The sequence below is a fragment of the Pseudopipra pipra genome, chromosome 1, assembly GCF_036250125.1.
Source record: "Pseudopipra pipra isolate bDixPip1 chromosome 1, bDixPip1.hap1, whole genome shotgun sequence".
Classification (NCBI taxonomy): Eukaryota; Metazoa; Chordata; class Aves; order Passeriformes; family Pipridae; genus Pseudopipra; species Pseudopipra pipra.
The window spans coordinates 103,444,896-103,460,097 of NC_087549.1; the positions used below are offsets into that span (position 1 = coordinate 103,444,896).

At 38.6% G+C, this 15,202-nt stretch overlaps 1 protein-coding gene across 8 annotated transcripts in view; it reads right to left on the minus strand.

The window, feature by feature from the left end:
- Positions 1-15,202, minus strand: part of TPK1 (thiamin pyrophosphokinase 1) — a 298,387-nt gene that overhangs the window by 58,999 nt on the left and 224,186 nt on the right. For all 8 annotated transcript variants that reach the window (XM_064668750.1, XM_064668803.1, XM_064668777.1 and 5 more), the window contains one exon: positions 7,152-7,263. In XM_064668750.1, coding sequence (XP_064524820.1) covers positions 7,152-7,263 — 112 coding nt within the window. The remainder of the gene's footprint in view (positions 1-7,151; positions 7,264-15,202) is intronic.

The following is a 15,202-nucleotide window of genomic DNA, read 5'->3' on the forward strand; positions in this document are numbered from 1 at the left end:
AAGGTACACCTTCCCCCAGTAAACAATGTGGAAAACTGGTAACAATGAGGAGAAGGCTGAGGTACTCAACATCTTTTTTGCCTCAGTCTTCAATGGCAACCTCTCTTCCCACACCTCTCAAGAGGATGGACAGTAGAAGGGCTGGGGACAGAGTGGCTGGAGGGCAGCCAGGCAGAAAGGGACCTGAGAGTTTGGATTGACGGGAAGCTGAACATGAGCCAGCAGTGTGCCCAGGTGGCCAAGAAGGCCAATGGCATCCTGGCCTGGATCAGGAACGGTGTGGCCAGCAAGACTAGGGAAGTAATTCTTCCCCTGTACTCAGCGCTGGTGAGGCCTCACCTGGAGTCCTGTGTGCAGTTCTGGGCCCCTCAGTTCAGGAAGGATATTGAGGTGCTGGAGCACAAGTCCTGTGAGGAGAGGCTGAGGGAGCTGGGGTTGTTTAGCCTGGAGAAGAGGAGGCTCAGGGGAGACCTCATCACTCTCTACAACTACCTGAAAGGAGGTTGCAGCCAGGTGGGCGTTGGTCTCTCCTCCCAGGCAACCAGCAGTAGGAGAAGAGGGCACAGTCTTAAGCTCTGCCAGAGGAGGTTTGGATATTAGGAAGAAATTTTTTACAGAGCAAGTAATCAGACATTGGAATGAGCTGCCCAGGGAGGTGGTGTATTCACTGTCCCTGGAGGGTTTTTAAGATGAGACTGGATGTGGCACTTGGTGCCATGGTCTAGTAACCACAGTGGTGTTGGATCGAGGTTTGGACTTGACAATCTCGGAGGTCTTTTCCAACCCGGTTGATTCTATGATTCTATGGGGACTGGGGGAGCAAAGCCTCTCCCACTGTAAGTAAAGATCATGTTCATGACCACCTGAGGAACCTGAATGTACATAAGTCTATGTGACCCGATGAGGTGCATCACAGAGTCCTGAGGGAACTGGCTGATGTAGTTGCCAAGCCACCCTTCATGATATCTGACAAGTCGTGGCAGCCAGGTGAAGAAAAAAAGGTGACTTTTCCCCAGGTGACTAGAAAAAAGGAAATCTTGCATCCATCTTCAAAAGTGTAGAAAGGAACCACCAACCTGTTAGCCTACCCTCAGTGCCTGGTAAGGTCATGGAACAGATCCTCCTAGAAGCCATGCTAAGGCACATGGAAGACAGTGATTTGTCAGGTGATTTGAGACAGCCAGTACAGCTTCACCAAGGGCAAGTCCTGTCTGACTCACCTAGTGGCCTTCTATGGTGGAGTGATTACATCAGTGGACAAGGGAAAGGATACAGATGTTTATCTAGATTTCTGTAAAGCCTTTGACATGGTTGCCCTCAGCATTCTTCTCTCTAAAGTGGACTGTTAGATGGATAAGAAAGGGGTTGGACGGTTGCATCCAGAGGGCACTTAGCGGTCAATGGCTTCCAACCAAGCCATTCTATGATTCTGTGCTTGTACATCAAGAAAAGCTTGATGACCAGTGACACTACTCAAGGGAACAACGTGAAGCTGTGTCAGGAGATTTAAGTTGGATAGTAGGAAAAGGTTTTCCACCTCAGAGGGTGGGTTGGGTGCTGGAACAGGCTCTCCAGGGAAGTGGTCATGGCACCAAGCCTGCTAGAGTTTGAGAAGCTTTTGGACAATGCTTTCAGGTACATGGTGTGATTCTTTGTGTTGTTCTTTTTAGGGCCAGGAATTGGACTTGATAATCCCAGTGGTTTCCTTCCAACTCAGGATATTTTGATTCTGTGTATCTTCAGTTTATTTCAGGATGGTATTACTCAGGTTTTGGAGAGTCATCTACTCTGTGTACAGCTGTGCTGGAGCAGTCTCTCTGAGATTTTTTTCTTCCTATCTCTCTCTGGCAATTACTGCCTATTACTGCTGCATGGACAGATCACATATACACTACCTATATCCCATTAAAGACAGCCTTCCAGCTGGGCTAAACTAACCACTGGAAGTGGTTTGAGCTACTTCAGAACTAAGGTACTCACATGAATCTTTCCATAAGTGGAGTCCTACAATAGTAATGTCGCCCCAATAGTGGATCTGGAAAAGCATATCTGTTTATCATCTTAAAGAACCCTTTCCAAACTGGATGCCAGGACCCTGCTACTTCAGTAAAGAGGAGCTGGAACCAAATCTGTCTCCTACTAATTCCAAACATTTATTGAAATATGTGAAAATGAACTGAATGTGTGACCACAAATCCCCATTTCAAGCCTCTTCACAAAGCCTGACTGAGTTTTCAAGCTGCTGTTCAGAAAAAATTCAAATACAGGTTTAGGGGCCCAGCACAACTGAGCTCAGTGCTCATCAGTCCTTTAATGTAGACCAAAGGTCTTTGTGGTTCAAAATCATCTACAGCAATGCTAAGCAATGCACTCGTTGCTTTTGCTGACTTTCAGTAAACCAGTAGGATGCCAGGCTGTCACGATCTGAACATCTGCTTCATTGGAAAAGTATTTCAGCAGCCTTTGCCTTGTAATAAATGATGTGATCCTGGAAGGCCGACAGCAGCGCAGGAGTGCGGGCAAACAGCTCACCAAAGGTCAAAGCCACCCAATGCTTCTGGATCAGCAGCACCATTTCTGTCCACCCCACCCTACCCAGAGTCTTAGAGCTGCAATGAATAAGTGAAAAAGTACATCACTGATAATATATCTTCTACCAGTGAAGAACATGAGAAGGGAGGAAAGGAGAGGAAAGCAGAGGAGAAGGGAATCCAGCTGTGAAGATATTTACTCTCCCACTGGAAACAGAGCGATTCTCAGAAGTGCCGCTTAGTTTGCCTCAGTCAGAATGAACTTGGGTAGCAAAATGTGAGATATAAACTATTTCAGTTATGAAATAGGCTACAGAGTACTTACACAAACAGCTTCACTAGCACACAGATACCTGTCCATCTTAATTTATAGCCTTTCCAAGAACAGTCCCTTAGCATCTGACTTTTTTTTTTAAGGAGTTACTCATTTTCTTTCATCTTTTAGACTCCATATTCTCCTAAAACACAACCCTCCACTGCTTCTGTAATCTCTTTTTTCCATCTACAGTGCAATGTCAAGAAAACCCCAATGCCATAAAACAGTGCAAACATTTCAATTTTACCAACAATGTAAACAGCATCAAAAAGATTTTGGATCCTGTTCATCTACCTGTGGCATTAGTAGTCAGTGGATGCTCTGCTGCTACAGTTAGAGAAAGGTCTTGTTCCTGTTGTTATTGTTATTGCCTTTTAAAGTGAAATGATAGTAGCACTCTGTTGAATGGTAGCATTTTACAGCAATTTAACTTCCTGCCTAAAGAAGCAAATCTGCATGAGAATTACCTGGAAAGCACAATCACATACACACAGTGTTTATACATATGTATGCACATATATGCTGGCATTTTCAGAACAGGTATGTCATACAGCATATCAAAGACCATAGGGATGAAGCATAAATTAGTTGGCAAGATTATTTTCTAAACTAATTTCCTAGAAAAGGAACCATTTCCTAAAAAATCCTACCATTACTCTCCAACCTATTCTTTGATGAAAAGTGGAGCTGATTTCTACCTTCATTCTTATTTACCTTCCATGAAAGCACCACTGAGGACCTAATGAAGAATGCTGGGTAATTCTGGCATTATTGGATTTTTGGTTATTTATTTATTAGACATGAGAGCTGTTATCAGCAAGCAGCCAGGTGAGTCAAATCAGATAAAGTATTATCTGATTCCTGTGCTGTAAATCAGATTTTAATAGAGAAAAGATCTGTATGCCTTTGGGATTGGAAAGAATATGTTTATAATGTGTTCTGAGTGTCTGCTACACAGTAGCAAGTATGGATAAAAATATTTTCTCTAATCAATTTTCCACCTTCTTCTCCAAGTTCTTTCACACATAAGATGAGAACTAAAATAAATGAAAATTCTGTTTGTCACAAGTGCTACCAAATAACTAAGATAAGCATGCATAAAAGCATGCATACATGCTGCATTCTCAAACGGACATACAAAAAATACTGAATTCTGCAATATTAAAAGACATTGTAATTTCTCTGTTGGCAGAATAACTTGCAGATTTCAGGTTTATCTAATTCAGCCATTGAAATGAGACCTTTAGTAGCCTACTCTTAACCTCAATACACCTTCTATCCTAGGTATTTATCCTTGTCTTTGAATCTATAAAGTCTTAAGACAGCATCTGTAGACTGGACACAGATAATATTTGACTACCTGTTGAAGGTTTTACAAATTTTAATCAGCAGAGTAATCTAGATATGCTCAGACAGAAATTAATGTTAAACATAAAAAAACAATACAAAGCCAGCTCTTTCTTGTACTGCAGTCTTACTTGAATTTTAATTTGCTGGAAATTTTTGTTCGCAAAAATGAGGGCTCCCCTCTCACCTAATGCATCTGTGTTTGAACTAAAATCCTGTAATTAGTTTACTGTCTGGATACTTAAATATTCTGAGGACTCAAAAATTACTTTTAAAATCAAACATGCCAGGTCACATCCAATTAATTCCATAACAAACTGGAGGAATAGGCCTCTCATGTTATATTTGGCTTAACATTTCTTCTATGATTTACACATGAAAATGAATTTATAGCCAAATGTTTTTATTTACTGAGGTTTATGAAGGTGTGAGCTCAAAGTACCATTAAAGAATGAATAGGGAAAGCTCTGCCACTGCCAGCCATCAGCAGCAAGGCTGACATCCACATCACACTTCACTATCTTCTTATTCCCTTTTCTTCCCAGGTGAGAACAATTCATCACAATTCACAGGAGGACTAATATTTTTAAAAATAACTGCAAAACTACAGGCAGCATAGAAGTCATTAACACAATGGAAGCTAATATCAAACTTAAGCTATCTGAATGTAGGTCCTACTTTCCAGTGAAAAAAACCCAACCAAGTCTCTACTAACCATATGCTGTGTTTGAGCAATTGGTTTCCCTTTTGGGAAATGCAGCTGCACTTTATTTTTTTTTTATCACTATCTGAACAATAACATTATTCCAAGGTTATTCTGTATTTGGATGAGTAAAGGTTAGCTCTAGTCAGTTGGTCAAGAGAGTAGTTTCAGGTTGTAATGACCTTGATGTCTCAGACAGACTGAATATCTACAAGGCAGACCAGATAATTTTTTGGTTTTATATATCTCTCTATACATACATCTGTGATTAAAATGGAGAAATAAATGAAGGAACTATGACCTGTGAGAAACATGAATACTGAGTCTGAAAGCATAGCCTGTAATTGGACACACTGTACACATCACTAAGGAAAATACTGTAAAAGTCTGTTCTCTTTCCTCCTGGAGACAGTAACAAGGGTGGGGAGAAGCATAGATGATGGTGTAGTGTTAACACGAAACAAGTAGGAAACAGTTTTTTAAATAGTTTTTTGCCCCCCCGCAAAAAGAAAAAAAAAAAGAAGAAATTAAGTGTAATAAAATTCCCCATTGGTCCACATTTAGTTATGTCTCTAAGAAACCTGAAGAAGTTTACTACAGCACAACTAGAATGACCAACACTGAAGAAACTGATATCTCAACCCAATCCTAGATAGGAAAAACCTTTGCTGCCATTGCATATCCCCTCTGTGCCCTCTTTCAGCTGGCACAGCTAGACTAGCAATCCCTTTTTCCTTAGCTTCAGCAGACCAGGTAATCATAATTTAGTACTAACAAAGCCACAAAGCCATGTCATCTGTGGGAGCAAACAGACCATCTTTAAAATTACCGTCTTTCTAATGAGCAGCTTGTAAATCCGATGAAATTTTTGTCATTAAGCTCAAGAAATTTCTGATGTATCTGAAAAACGGCATTTTAAACTAATAGTAAAAACCACAAGAAAGGCTGCAGCCTCACAGTATCTACCACATTCTGATCCACACAGTAGCCTTTTGCAATACGACATCAGAGATGCTTCCTTCATTAACATGACGTTGGTTTGAGCTTTTTTCCCCTCACCATGGCAGGTAGAACATTTTCTGAGAAATTAGTGTCTCAGTGCAATGGGCCACAAAATTCGCTGCATAACAGGAGATGAGCAGATGCAGATTCAGAACCTTATTTATCAATTGTACTTATAAATACAAGTGAAAATATCTGACACTTTTTCAAATTAAAAGAATGTCCCTTATACAGTATAGTCAGCTCTTCCAATCCAGTTTTAAAGGACAAAAGCATTGCTAACCTGGCATCTCTTCATCTGGCAATTCTCTCACATCCCAAAATTAATGCCATATTTATATCTTTTATCATTATTGAGGTACTAATGCCTACCACCATCTTAATTGCACATGTTCAAGCTCTCAGTGGAGTAAGAAATCCCCTGGACTAGCACGTGTTCTGCTGCCTGGCACAGTGGGTCAATCTCAGATTTTAGCCAGCAAAGGCACTGCATTGCAAACTGTGAGAACTGTATGCCCTTTCTACATGGGATGGGTCTAAAGCCTGGTCATGTCAGACTGTGAGACCAGAGCCTCTCAATTACTGCTTTCCTCTCCCTTAAGTTTTAATGAATCTTTATTGAAAATATCCCATTACTTTCCTCTGTAAATACATCCTGAATGACTCAGTACAGGAGGAAGGGGCAGGAGGATGAAGGTTGCTTCAATTTTTTTTTTTTAATCATGAAACCTTCTTTTTTTACAGATAAATGTCTCTGGTTCTAGATCAAATGCACCTTTTTTCCACTTTAAAATAAGAAAAGAGATGTGTTAATTCAGAGTTGACAAACAGACAATACACATGAAGCAGTTCAGGAGAAGTGAGGAAGCTTTAATAATCTGTATCACATTATTATTTGTCTGTTGTAACTTTATGGCTTATAAACAGAAGTTTAGACACTCGTGGCTTCTCCTCCCTGGAGGGTAATGTATCAAGATGGTAATGTATCATGACCTCAACAAATGTTCTATTTGAAGAGCACAATGACTCCCGAATGGAAAACATGTTTCTGCCTGTGATATCTCAGGTTTAAACATATTTCTCTTCTTTTTTTGTAAAAGCCCCTTCATTTCTAAGAAAAAAAATGGCCTGGCAGAGATTCAATGCCAGGCTCCACCTTTAAACTTGTAAGGCCCTTCAGCACCGGTGATGCTGGTGTAAATGTATGGTTAGGACCACATCAAACCCACCGTCCCAGAGGCATCTGACTTACTGAGGTTCCACTTCAGGCCTGTCGTGGTCACGCTCTCGCAGGAGTTCGCAATGGGGATGAGGCCACACCAGGCACCTTCCAGTCCTGTGTCCACACGCAGCTTGTGCTTGCCCTGCAAGACAGAAGGGTTTCTGGAGTCAATGCTTGCCAGGCACCCAAACCTGCTAACAGACCTTGCAAATAAAACAGAAAGTACTTAGATGGAGACAGGTCCAGAATGTCCCCCAAGAGCTCAAGAATATTTCATTGCAGCAGGAACTCAGGCCATTAATATTTACAGAGGGTGGAGAGATGTGTGCTTAGGTTCCAGACCTCAGGGCTTTCTGGTTTGCTTCTAGGTTTTTCTAAGCAGAGTCTGGCTTTGTGCATTCTTTCCTATCATTTTTTGAATAGACGCTTCTGTCAAAGCTAAGCTCTTTATTCCCATGAAATGAAGGCATCCTGATCCATTAATTCATTTTTCCCTCATCTAAACAGCTGTGTTTCACTTCCTAAACAATACTAGTCAAAGTGCCACTGAAACTCCTTCATTATTTTGACAACATCTGTAAAATTTCATGTACTTCCCCAGGCATGTACTCTTCCCAGAAGGACAAATATGTGCAGAAACTCAACTAGGTGCTAGAGAAATTAGCCTAAATATTTAAAGTAACATGCTTACAATGAGAAAGAACAAAAACTGAAATTAAAGAAAATTTTTTGTACACCTAAGATAAATTTATCTTGTAACTCTACAGTTCATGGGATGCAGGAGAAACAACAGCTATTAATGATGATGGATTTGTGACAAAGCTCTTAATTAGCACTTATAGACCCTGTGTGAACATCTTGCCAGGTATCAGCATATGAACAGTTGCAAGGAAGAGTAGATAGAGGAAATCTTATACAGAATGAAAATAAAAGTGCTGAGTGTTATAGTTCTGGCACAGTATGTGTTCTAAGAAACTAAGGAGGTGTTTATGGAAACTAGCTACAAGAAAACAGCAAATGCCAAGTAGTGACAAGATCAGTGAAGAAACCATCTCTGGTCTCTTCTACACAGATAATTTATTCTTTCAAATAAACATGGGCTTCATCTGGGGGAACCTTAAGAATCTTTAAGGGTTTATTTTATTTGCTTGTGGATGCACGGGCAAGTCAAACTCTTGAGCATGTCTTTTACACAAATTCTTCATCACTATAAATAAAATCATATATGCCTATTTATAAATATACCAAAATAAAAGGACTCTCTGAAACCAAATAAGTATTCAGTGAGTAATTTGTTAAACAAGAAACCAAGGTTTTATACCAAGAGCAAAAAAAACCCAGTTGAATCGTAAAAATCAAGTAAATGTCCCAAGCAGCAAAAAACAATGTCTCACAAATTTTCTAAGGAAAATGTATTTAAGCTTTTTTCTCACGCCTTGTCCTGTCATATGCTCATTTCACATGCTCTTGCAAATACAAAGTCACCAGTTAGAAAGTCAAAACTGGAGGCAAAATATCTTATTGCTGAGACATGATGTCTGAGGCGTTCAACAACTTCTCCCGTTAATGCCAAATGCATTATGAAGAAACAACTTCAATACTTGTCATGCTCTCAGTTAACAAATGAACCTTGGAAAAGCTGTCAATTAGAGAGTATCAGATTGCATAGCTTAAGCCTATTTGATTGTTTGCAGAGCAACAAAAAAACCAATCCAATATCATCTGACTTCTCAGGGTGTCCAGCTTCATGTGGTGATGAGCCATGTATATCCGTAGTGGTTTTGAATGCTTGCCTGCCAAATTCAGAGGTGTAACAAATTCAGGCTTGATAACCTTTTAGCTATGCAATATGCCATGCTACTTCTCTCTCACAGCACAGAGGGAGGAGGAAAGGGAGAGGTACAAGTACAAGCTCTCTTGTTATACGATTGCAAATATTGTCTGTAATGAAGCTGATAATGAAGGAGAGATGAAGGGGTGGGACTGTCTATTTCCAATGAATATTGCTGCTCAGAGCTACTCTAGGAGGGGAGCAAACTCACCATATTTATCTATTAGTAAGGGAATACGAAAAGCAGATGTAAAAGTAGCTGGCCCCACAGAGAACCTGATTAAGTTGTGTGTTCTCAAAATCTATGTCCAACTACTATGAGGTTTGCATTTCCTATTTCATGACATTCTCACCCAGCTTATAGATAAGGAAACAATTCAATGGAAATTTATGCAGAAAGTTGTCTTCCTATGCTCATGAAATAAATCTTTAAACAATACCAGAGGCTCACCAATATCTAGGATTTTATCAGGAGTCTTTCAACGTCTAGTACCTCCCTAAAATTCCAGTTCAATGTTTCAGTGATTATGTGAGAACATTAACTTTCTTCCCTAAAAGGACATTTTCTAGCACTCAGTTGTGTTTTGCAAACTGGGAACCCAAAGGGCTAACTCAGGGCAGCAGGTAAACAGGAACTGAAATATTGAAATGCAAATTATTTTTTAAAAAAACCCCTCTGAACTGTTAGGACAAATTTATGTCTTAGGGATTACTCCACTAATTTAATGGAAGTCAGTTTTTAAGACTTCTCTTTTTATAAGTCAATAAGGGTTCTTAATATTACTGGGGATAGTGGTGGCAGAAAAGGGAATGCACATTGGGAAAAACCCCAAACAAAAGAATTCCAAGTAACCTACTAATTTTTGACAAAAAAGGTTAACCAGTCAATGCATTTGCACAGTACTCTAAATTCAAAGCACTGTGAGCCTGCCATGGGGGAAATTCAGTGCCCAAGCTTATCTTCAAATTTTTGAGTACAGATCTCTCAACCAAGCAAGATGGAACTGATATTTGCAGGAGGAAGGGAGGATCAGAGCTTCTAATTTGCAAATACAAGTAATAATTTGTTCTATTTAAGTCTGTGTGATTAAAGGAACAATTATATACTGACACTTAAAATATCAAACTGTTTTCAGTTTCTGCAGAACTCAAAGTTCTAAAACTAGGTTTAAAAAGAAAACCAAAGTTTGACTAAATAAATTCCTCCTTCTTAAGTTTTTTTCCTCTGTTGGAGATAACTGAAATATTTTCACATTTAACTTAGGAATCAAATATTACCATGTTTGAATGGTAATTCCTGGTGATAAAAGAATGGCAAATAATACAGCTGCATTGATTCTTATCTTATTAAGTCAGTTTTGAAAAACATTGATCAATCTTCAGCATTGATTTTTTTCCTTCATTTTGTCTCTGATGCTGGAAAATAAGATCAATTTCTGAGTTCAGCAATAAGAGGAAAATGTCAGAAGATATTTTTAAGAATTCTTCAACCACGTAGGTTAAACTTTTCCTTTTGATTCTAATGCCTTGTGTTATAAAAGGCATTTAAGCAGTAGTGGTTAAATATACACCCACTCGAACACTGTTTTCACTGAGGAAAGACCTAAAGACATAGTTGTTCTTTGTCACATCTCCTAACTGAAATGAATAGAAGTCTGATTGCTGGAAACTCATGTACCTAACCCAATTCAAGGTGGTAAGATGCTAAAATCCTTAGTCAAAAATTTTCAAGCTGAAAAGCACATAAACAGTATCAAGATAAAGCTGATAGCTTCTCTGCTTATATAGATATCCCAGTACACAGAAAATTACTCCTCCAAGTGCTTTTCAGACCAACTTGAATAAATGTGCTGCAATAAATGTACACTCTAAAATAGACATCAAGCAACAAAAAGTTATGAAAGAGAAGAGGGAATGAGGGCTGATCTTCAGTACTGCATTCTGAAGGGATCTGAAGGAGGGAAACTTGGAACTTGGCAGGCTGAAACTGTACACAGACGAGTTAACAAGATGCTGGGGAAGAATAAGGAATTAAAATTAAGCTTTAAAAAACAAGTGAAGAAAGACATTGTAAGTAGATCTTGGAAACTGCTGAAGAACTAGGACATGTGAAAGGTAACGGGGAAGGAAAAAGAATGAGTTACCTGATTAGAGGGCAAAGCAACCTTATTCTGATCTTCAGGCTGCCCTGATAGTTTCTCTAGTATAATATAAGAAATCACTGATTTTCTAAAAGGTATACTGTCACCTGTACTTGCTGTGAGATCTGGGAATACAGAGAAACAGGATTTCTTGAGATTTGGCCAACTGTTCTACAATACCTCCTCTGCTAGCTAGATCTTGTTTTCCATGATCTTTCAATAAAGCATCTTTTTTATAGCAGCTTTATTTCCTTGATTACTCCGTAGATGGCAGCACACACTTGAAAGCAACAACAGCAGCAGAAAACTAAATACAGATGTCATAGTGTTACCCAGGGAAAAGGCAAAAACCACAGTTTGTTTTAGTACATAAACATCTGGGTGCAGAAAATTGTATATAGATAAAAGATTTGGGGAATGGGTGGAAATCAACACAATCACTAAAGACTGCAGAAGAGAGGAGGAGGAGAAAAGGAACAAGTATGAAACAAAGCCGAGAACATTTATGTTTAAAATCAAATATCAGTTGTTCCAGAAATATTTCTACTAATCATTAGTTGTGCAGGAGCTTGACTTAACAATAATAAAAGCTTTTAGGTTGAGATTCTGAGCAAGATAAATGCAGCCAATTTTCTAAAAGGATGTGCTTAAGAAGAGGCATTTTATTATAACCCTAAAATATCATCAATTGTCTTTTCACACAAATACACATAGTGCCAAGTTGCGATTACATGAATGCTATTCAAAGAACATTTTCTGAGCAAATCAGGCTTTTTGTTGTTGCTGAAAACTAAAGTAGTTACAGTTCCAGCAAAAACTAGGAAGTTTAAAAGCTCTTGCCTGTCATATCAATGACTGCTCAAACACGTATAGGAAAACCAGCAAATTTATTATTCTTCAAAATAATATTGAAAACTATTGGACCCAATCTTGCCAATCCCTACTATCAAACGTTTTTAGTGTTCTTGCATTGAAATGGATAGACTTCAGTATATCAGCTACTTTCAAGACAGAGCCTTACCAAGGCTATCCTTCAGGAGAAGCACTTCATAAAAAATGACTTTATAGTGAATAAATTCCCAGGCAGGAGAGAAAGAATATATTATAATCTTTATTAGATCCAATTAATGAACACATGTGCTTCAAACCAGTTTATGTCAAGGGTACAGAAGGAAATTCCTGTGGAGGTGAGTGCAACTAAACAGAAGAGATTTACTATACCCTGATGTTATTTGTTGAAGTGGTTGCCACTGTATATCTAATGTACAAATTATTCACAGAGGAAACGATTCCAGTTTCACACATTCACACATGAACATCTTACATACAGTCCTGGTAAAATCCTCTTGAGAGTACAAGTACACTCCTCATGTAATAGCGAGGCTATGTTTTACTGAGCACAGTGAGTGAATCCCTTGACTGTCCATCACTTGTTGCAGCATGAGCCTGTAAAACAACTCTATCTTCTGCAGTCCAGTCTATACGAGTGACAAAACCCCAGTCATCATAAATGCAAAAAATGTGAAAGTTAAAACTGCCAGCAGTGTAGACACTGGTAACATGCACACAAATGAAGGGATGAAAACATTTTATCAAGCTAAAAAGATATCCGGGAATACAAAAGCTACTTTTAAAGACACAGACATATCTTAAAGATTGACAAATGTCATAAATACTAACTCTTGTTCTACTCTAAACACCATACAAAAGAAAAACTCATTCTGTTGAAGCTTCCCACTTGGAAATGAAATTTCACAATATTTTCTCCAGTTCTCCATAAATCAATGTAAAATACACCACAAATGGAGAATGCACCAACGATAATCAAAAATTTACTGGTCCTTCTCTACATTCAAGTAAGTCTTAGACTGGCCCAGTGTGACATTTTATCCTTGAGCTTGTGCATTTGATGCCTTATCCTCAGCAGGCACATCATTATAGGTTTAATTAGCATTTTTAGTGATGCTTTAAAAAAATCGGAACCATTTTCTATAAATCCATTTACGAGACTACAGAGTATAATAGATTGCAGATAGGAGTAAAAAGTAGACAAGCTGCTGAAGATTTCATATTGCCTGTATAATTATTATGCAATGTTGCAGTTAAATTGTCAGCCTAGAGGGGCCTTCACTAAGGGTACTAATACCCTGTAATTCCCAAGTGATAAAAAATACAGCATAATCCTTCTCATTATCCATCAGTTCATAATAAATTTAGTGTCACTGCCCATTCTCTTTTGTGCATTTCTAGAGAGGAAGAGTCCCTAGGATCCCTTCTATCTAGACTTCATTCTCTTATTTTCCTGGGTATTAGAGAAGTATGGGAGTTAATTTAGAAGACAGGGTATTGTTCACCTAACTTGTGGCAAGGAATAATTTCTTCTTCACTGAATTACTAAGTGTTTCTGGAAGGCACCTTTATGCTATGTAAGATAAGAATACACAGAATTCAAATCTGTTTATCTGTTCTCGGGAGTCTTCCCAGACAAACTTGCAAATCTCTGAAGCTTTCCTCCTCCAAAATCTCACTTGGAAATCTTATATACTGCATAATTAAGAAGAATGATCAATAGGTTGCTGGCTAACACCTTTTAGTTTCTTGTACTTCTCAATCTATGTCCATAGGATGCCCTTGCTTTTTTATATGTTATACAATGCAGCAAATCATGAGCCCACAAATCCTCTTATATACCACCATCCTTTTAGTAGAACTGGCTTCATATTTGGGGCTTTCATGTTAGGATTAGGGGCTTCACAAAAGCCTGGCCTCTATGATTTCTTCACTGCCAACAAACTTATTAACGGAATTCTTTTCATTGAGTGGTGGAATCCCACAAATGCTCCTTTCTCCCTCTCATTTCCGACTGTTACTTTCATATACCTCTAAGCAAGAAAGATAGAGGCTTGAAGTAGCAAAGAATGAACTTTGGAAAAAATTTTGCACTTTCTTGAACTCTGTTACAGGAAGAAATAATTTGCTGATATTATAAGGATCTTCATTGACCTAGGATAAGAAACCATATCTATTTTCAGTAGACAGGAAAATAGCTTCTGTTTTATAACAGCAGGCTTTGAAGAAGTGTTATACCCGAGATCTTGCACTAGCAATGACTGACTGCTTCTCTCTACACCTGTGAAATTCAAAGATGTGTTGCTCAGGTCAGGAAGAACAAATATAATTAAAGAAACTTCAAGCTGGTTGTTCAAATAAAGAATTTTTTCTCCTCTTTTTTTTCAACCTTCTTCCCTTTTTCTTGTATAGGTCAGTAGTCAGTCGGAAATCACAGTCCACACAAAAATCCATTATTGGATTGGTGGGGAAACAGAATACTATACTGCCCTGAACTCCCCTTTCCTCATTTATAAGTCACACTTGGATAGGGGTGTGAAGTTTATTTGCAATAGCCTTTTGTAATGAATATAGCTTCAGTTCCCTTGCATTTCAATGGGAACTGTACCCATGTCATCACTGGTATCAATGACAGGTTTGGCACTCAGAATACAGAGGAATATGCACAAGCACACTAAGAGCATTCAAAGTAGGCCAACTTGAGTCCTAAATATTTGACAGTGATTTCTTACCATAAACAAACACAGTCAGCCTGGTATCTTTTCTCACAAGAATTTGAATGCTGAATGCATCTTTCCAGCACCCCATATGTCACCACAGTTATAATTCTGAGGGAGCATCCCAAAAGAATTGTAGCTTTATTTAAAATACCAAAAGGCAGAAGAAATTGTATTGTATAGCAGACAATGAAAGAACAAAAAGCTCATGTGGCATTTACCTTAGGCCTATGTGGAGGACCTCTTATATTCCCCAAATAAGTATTAAAAATTATCAACATGCTGAAGCATACTCAGCCTTAGCATGAAATAGTTGAGTAATAAAATTTGGTACAATAAGAAAAAAAAAGGTCAACCTGGATTTTAAGAGACCAAACTTTTAGCTACTCAAGGAGCAGTGTCACCTGGGAATCTGCTTTTGAGGGCTCACAGGTTCACAAGCACTGGTCATTTTTTAAGAATCACCTTTTAAAAGCACTGGAGAGCAGTAAAACCCATTGTGCCAGAAGTCAAGCAAGCAGGATAGAAGACTTGGCTGAGCAG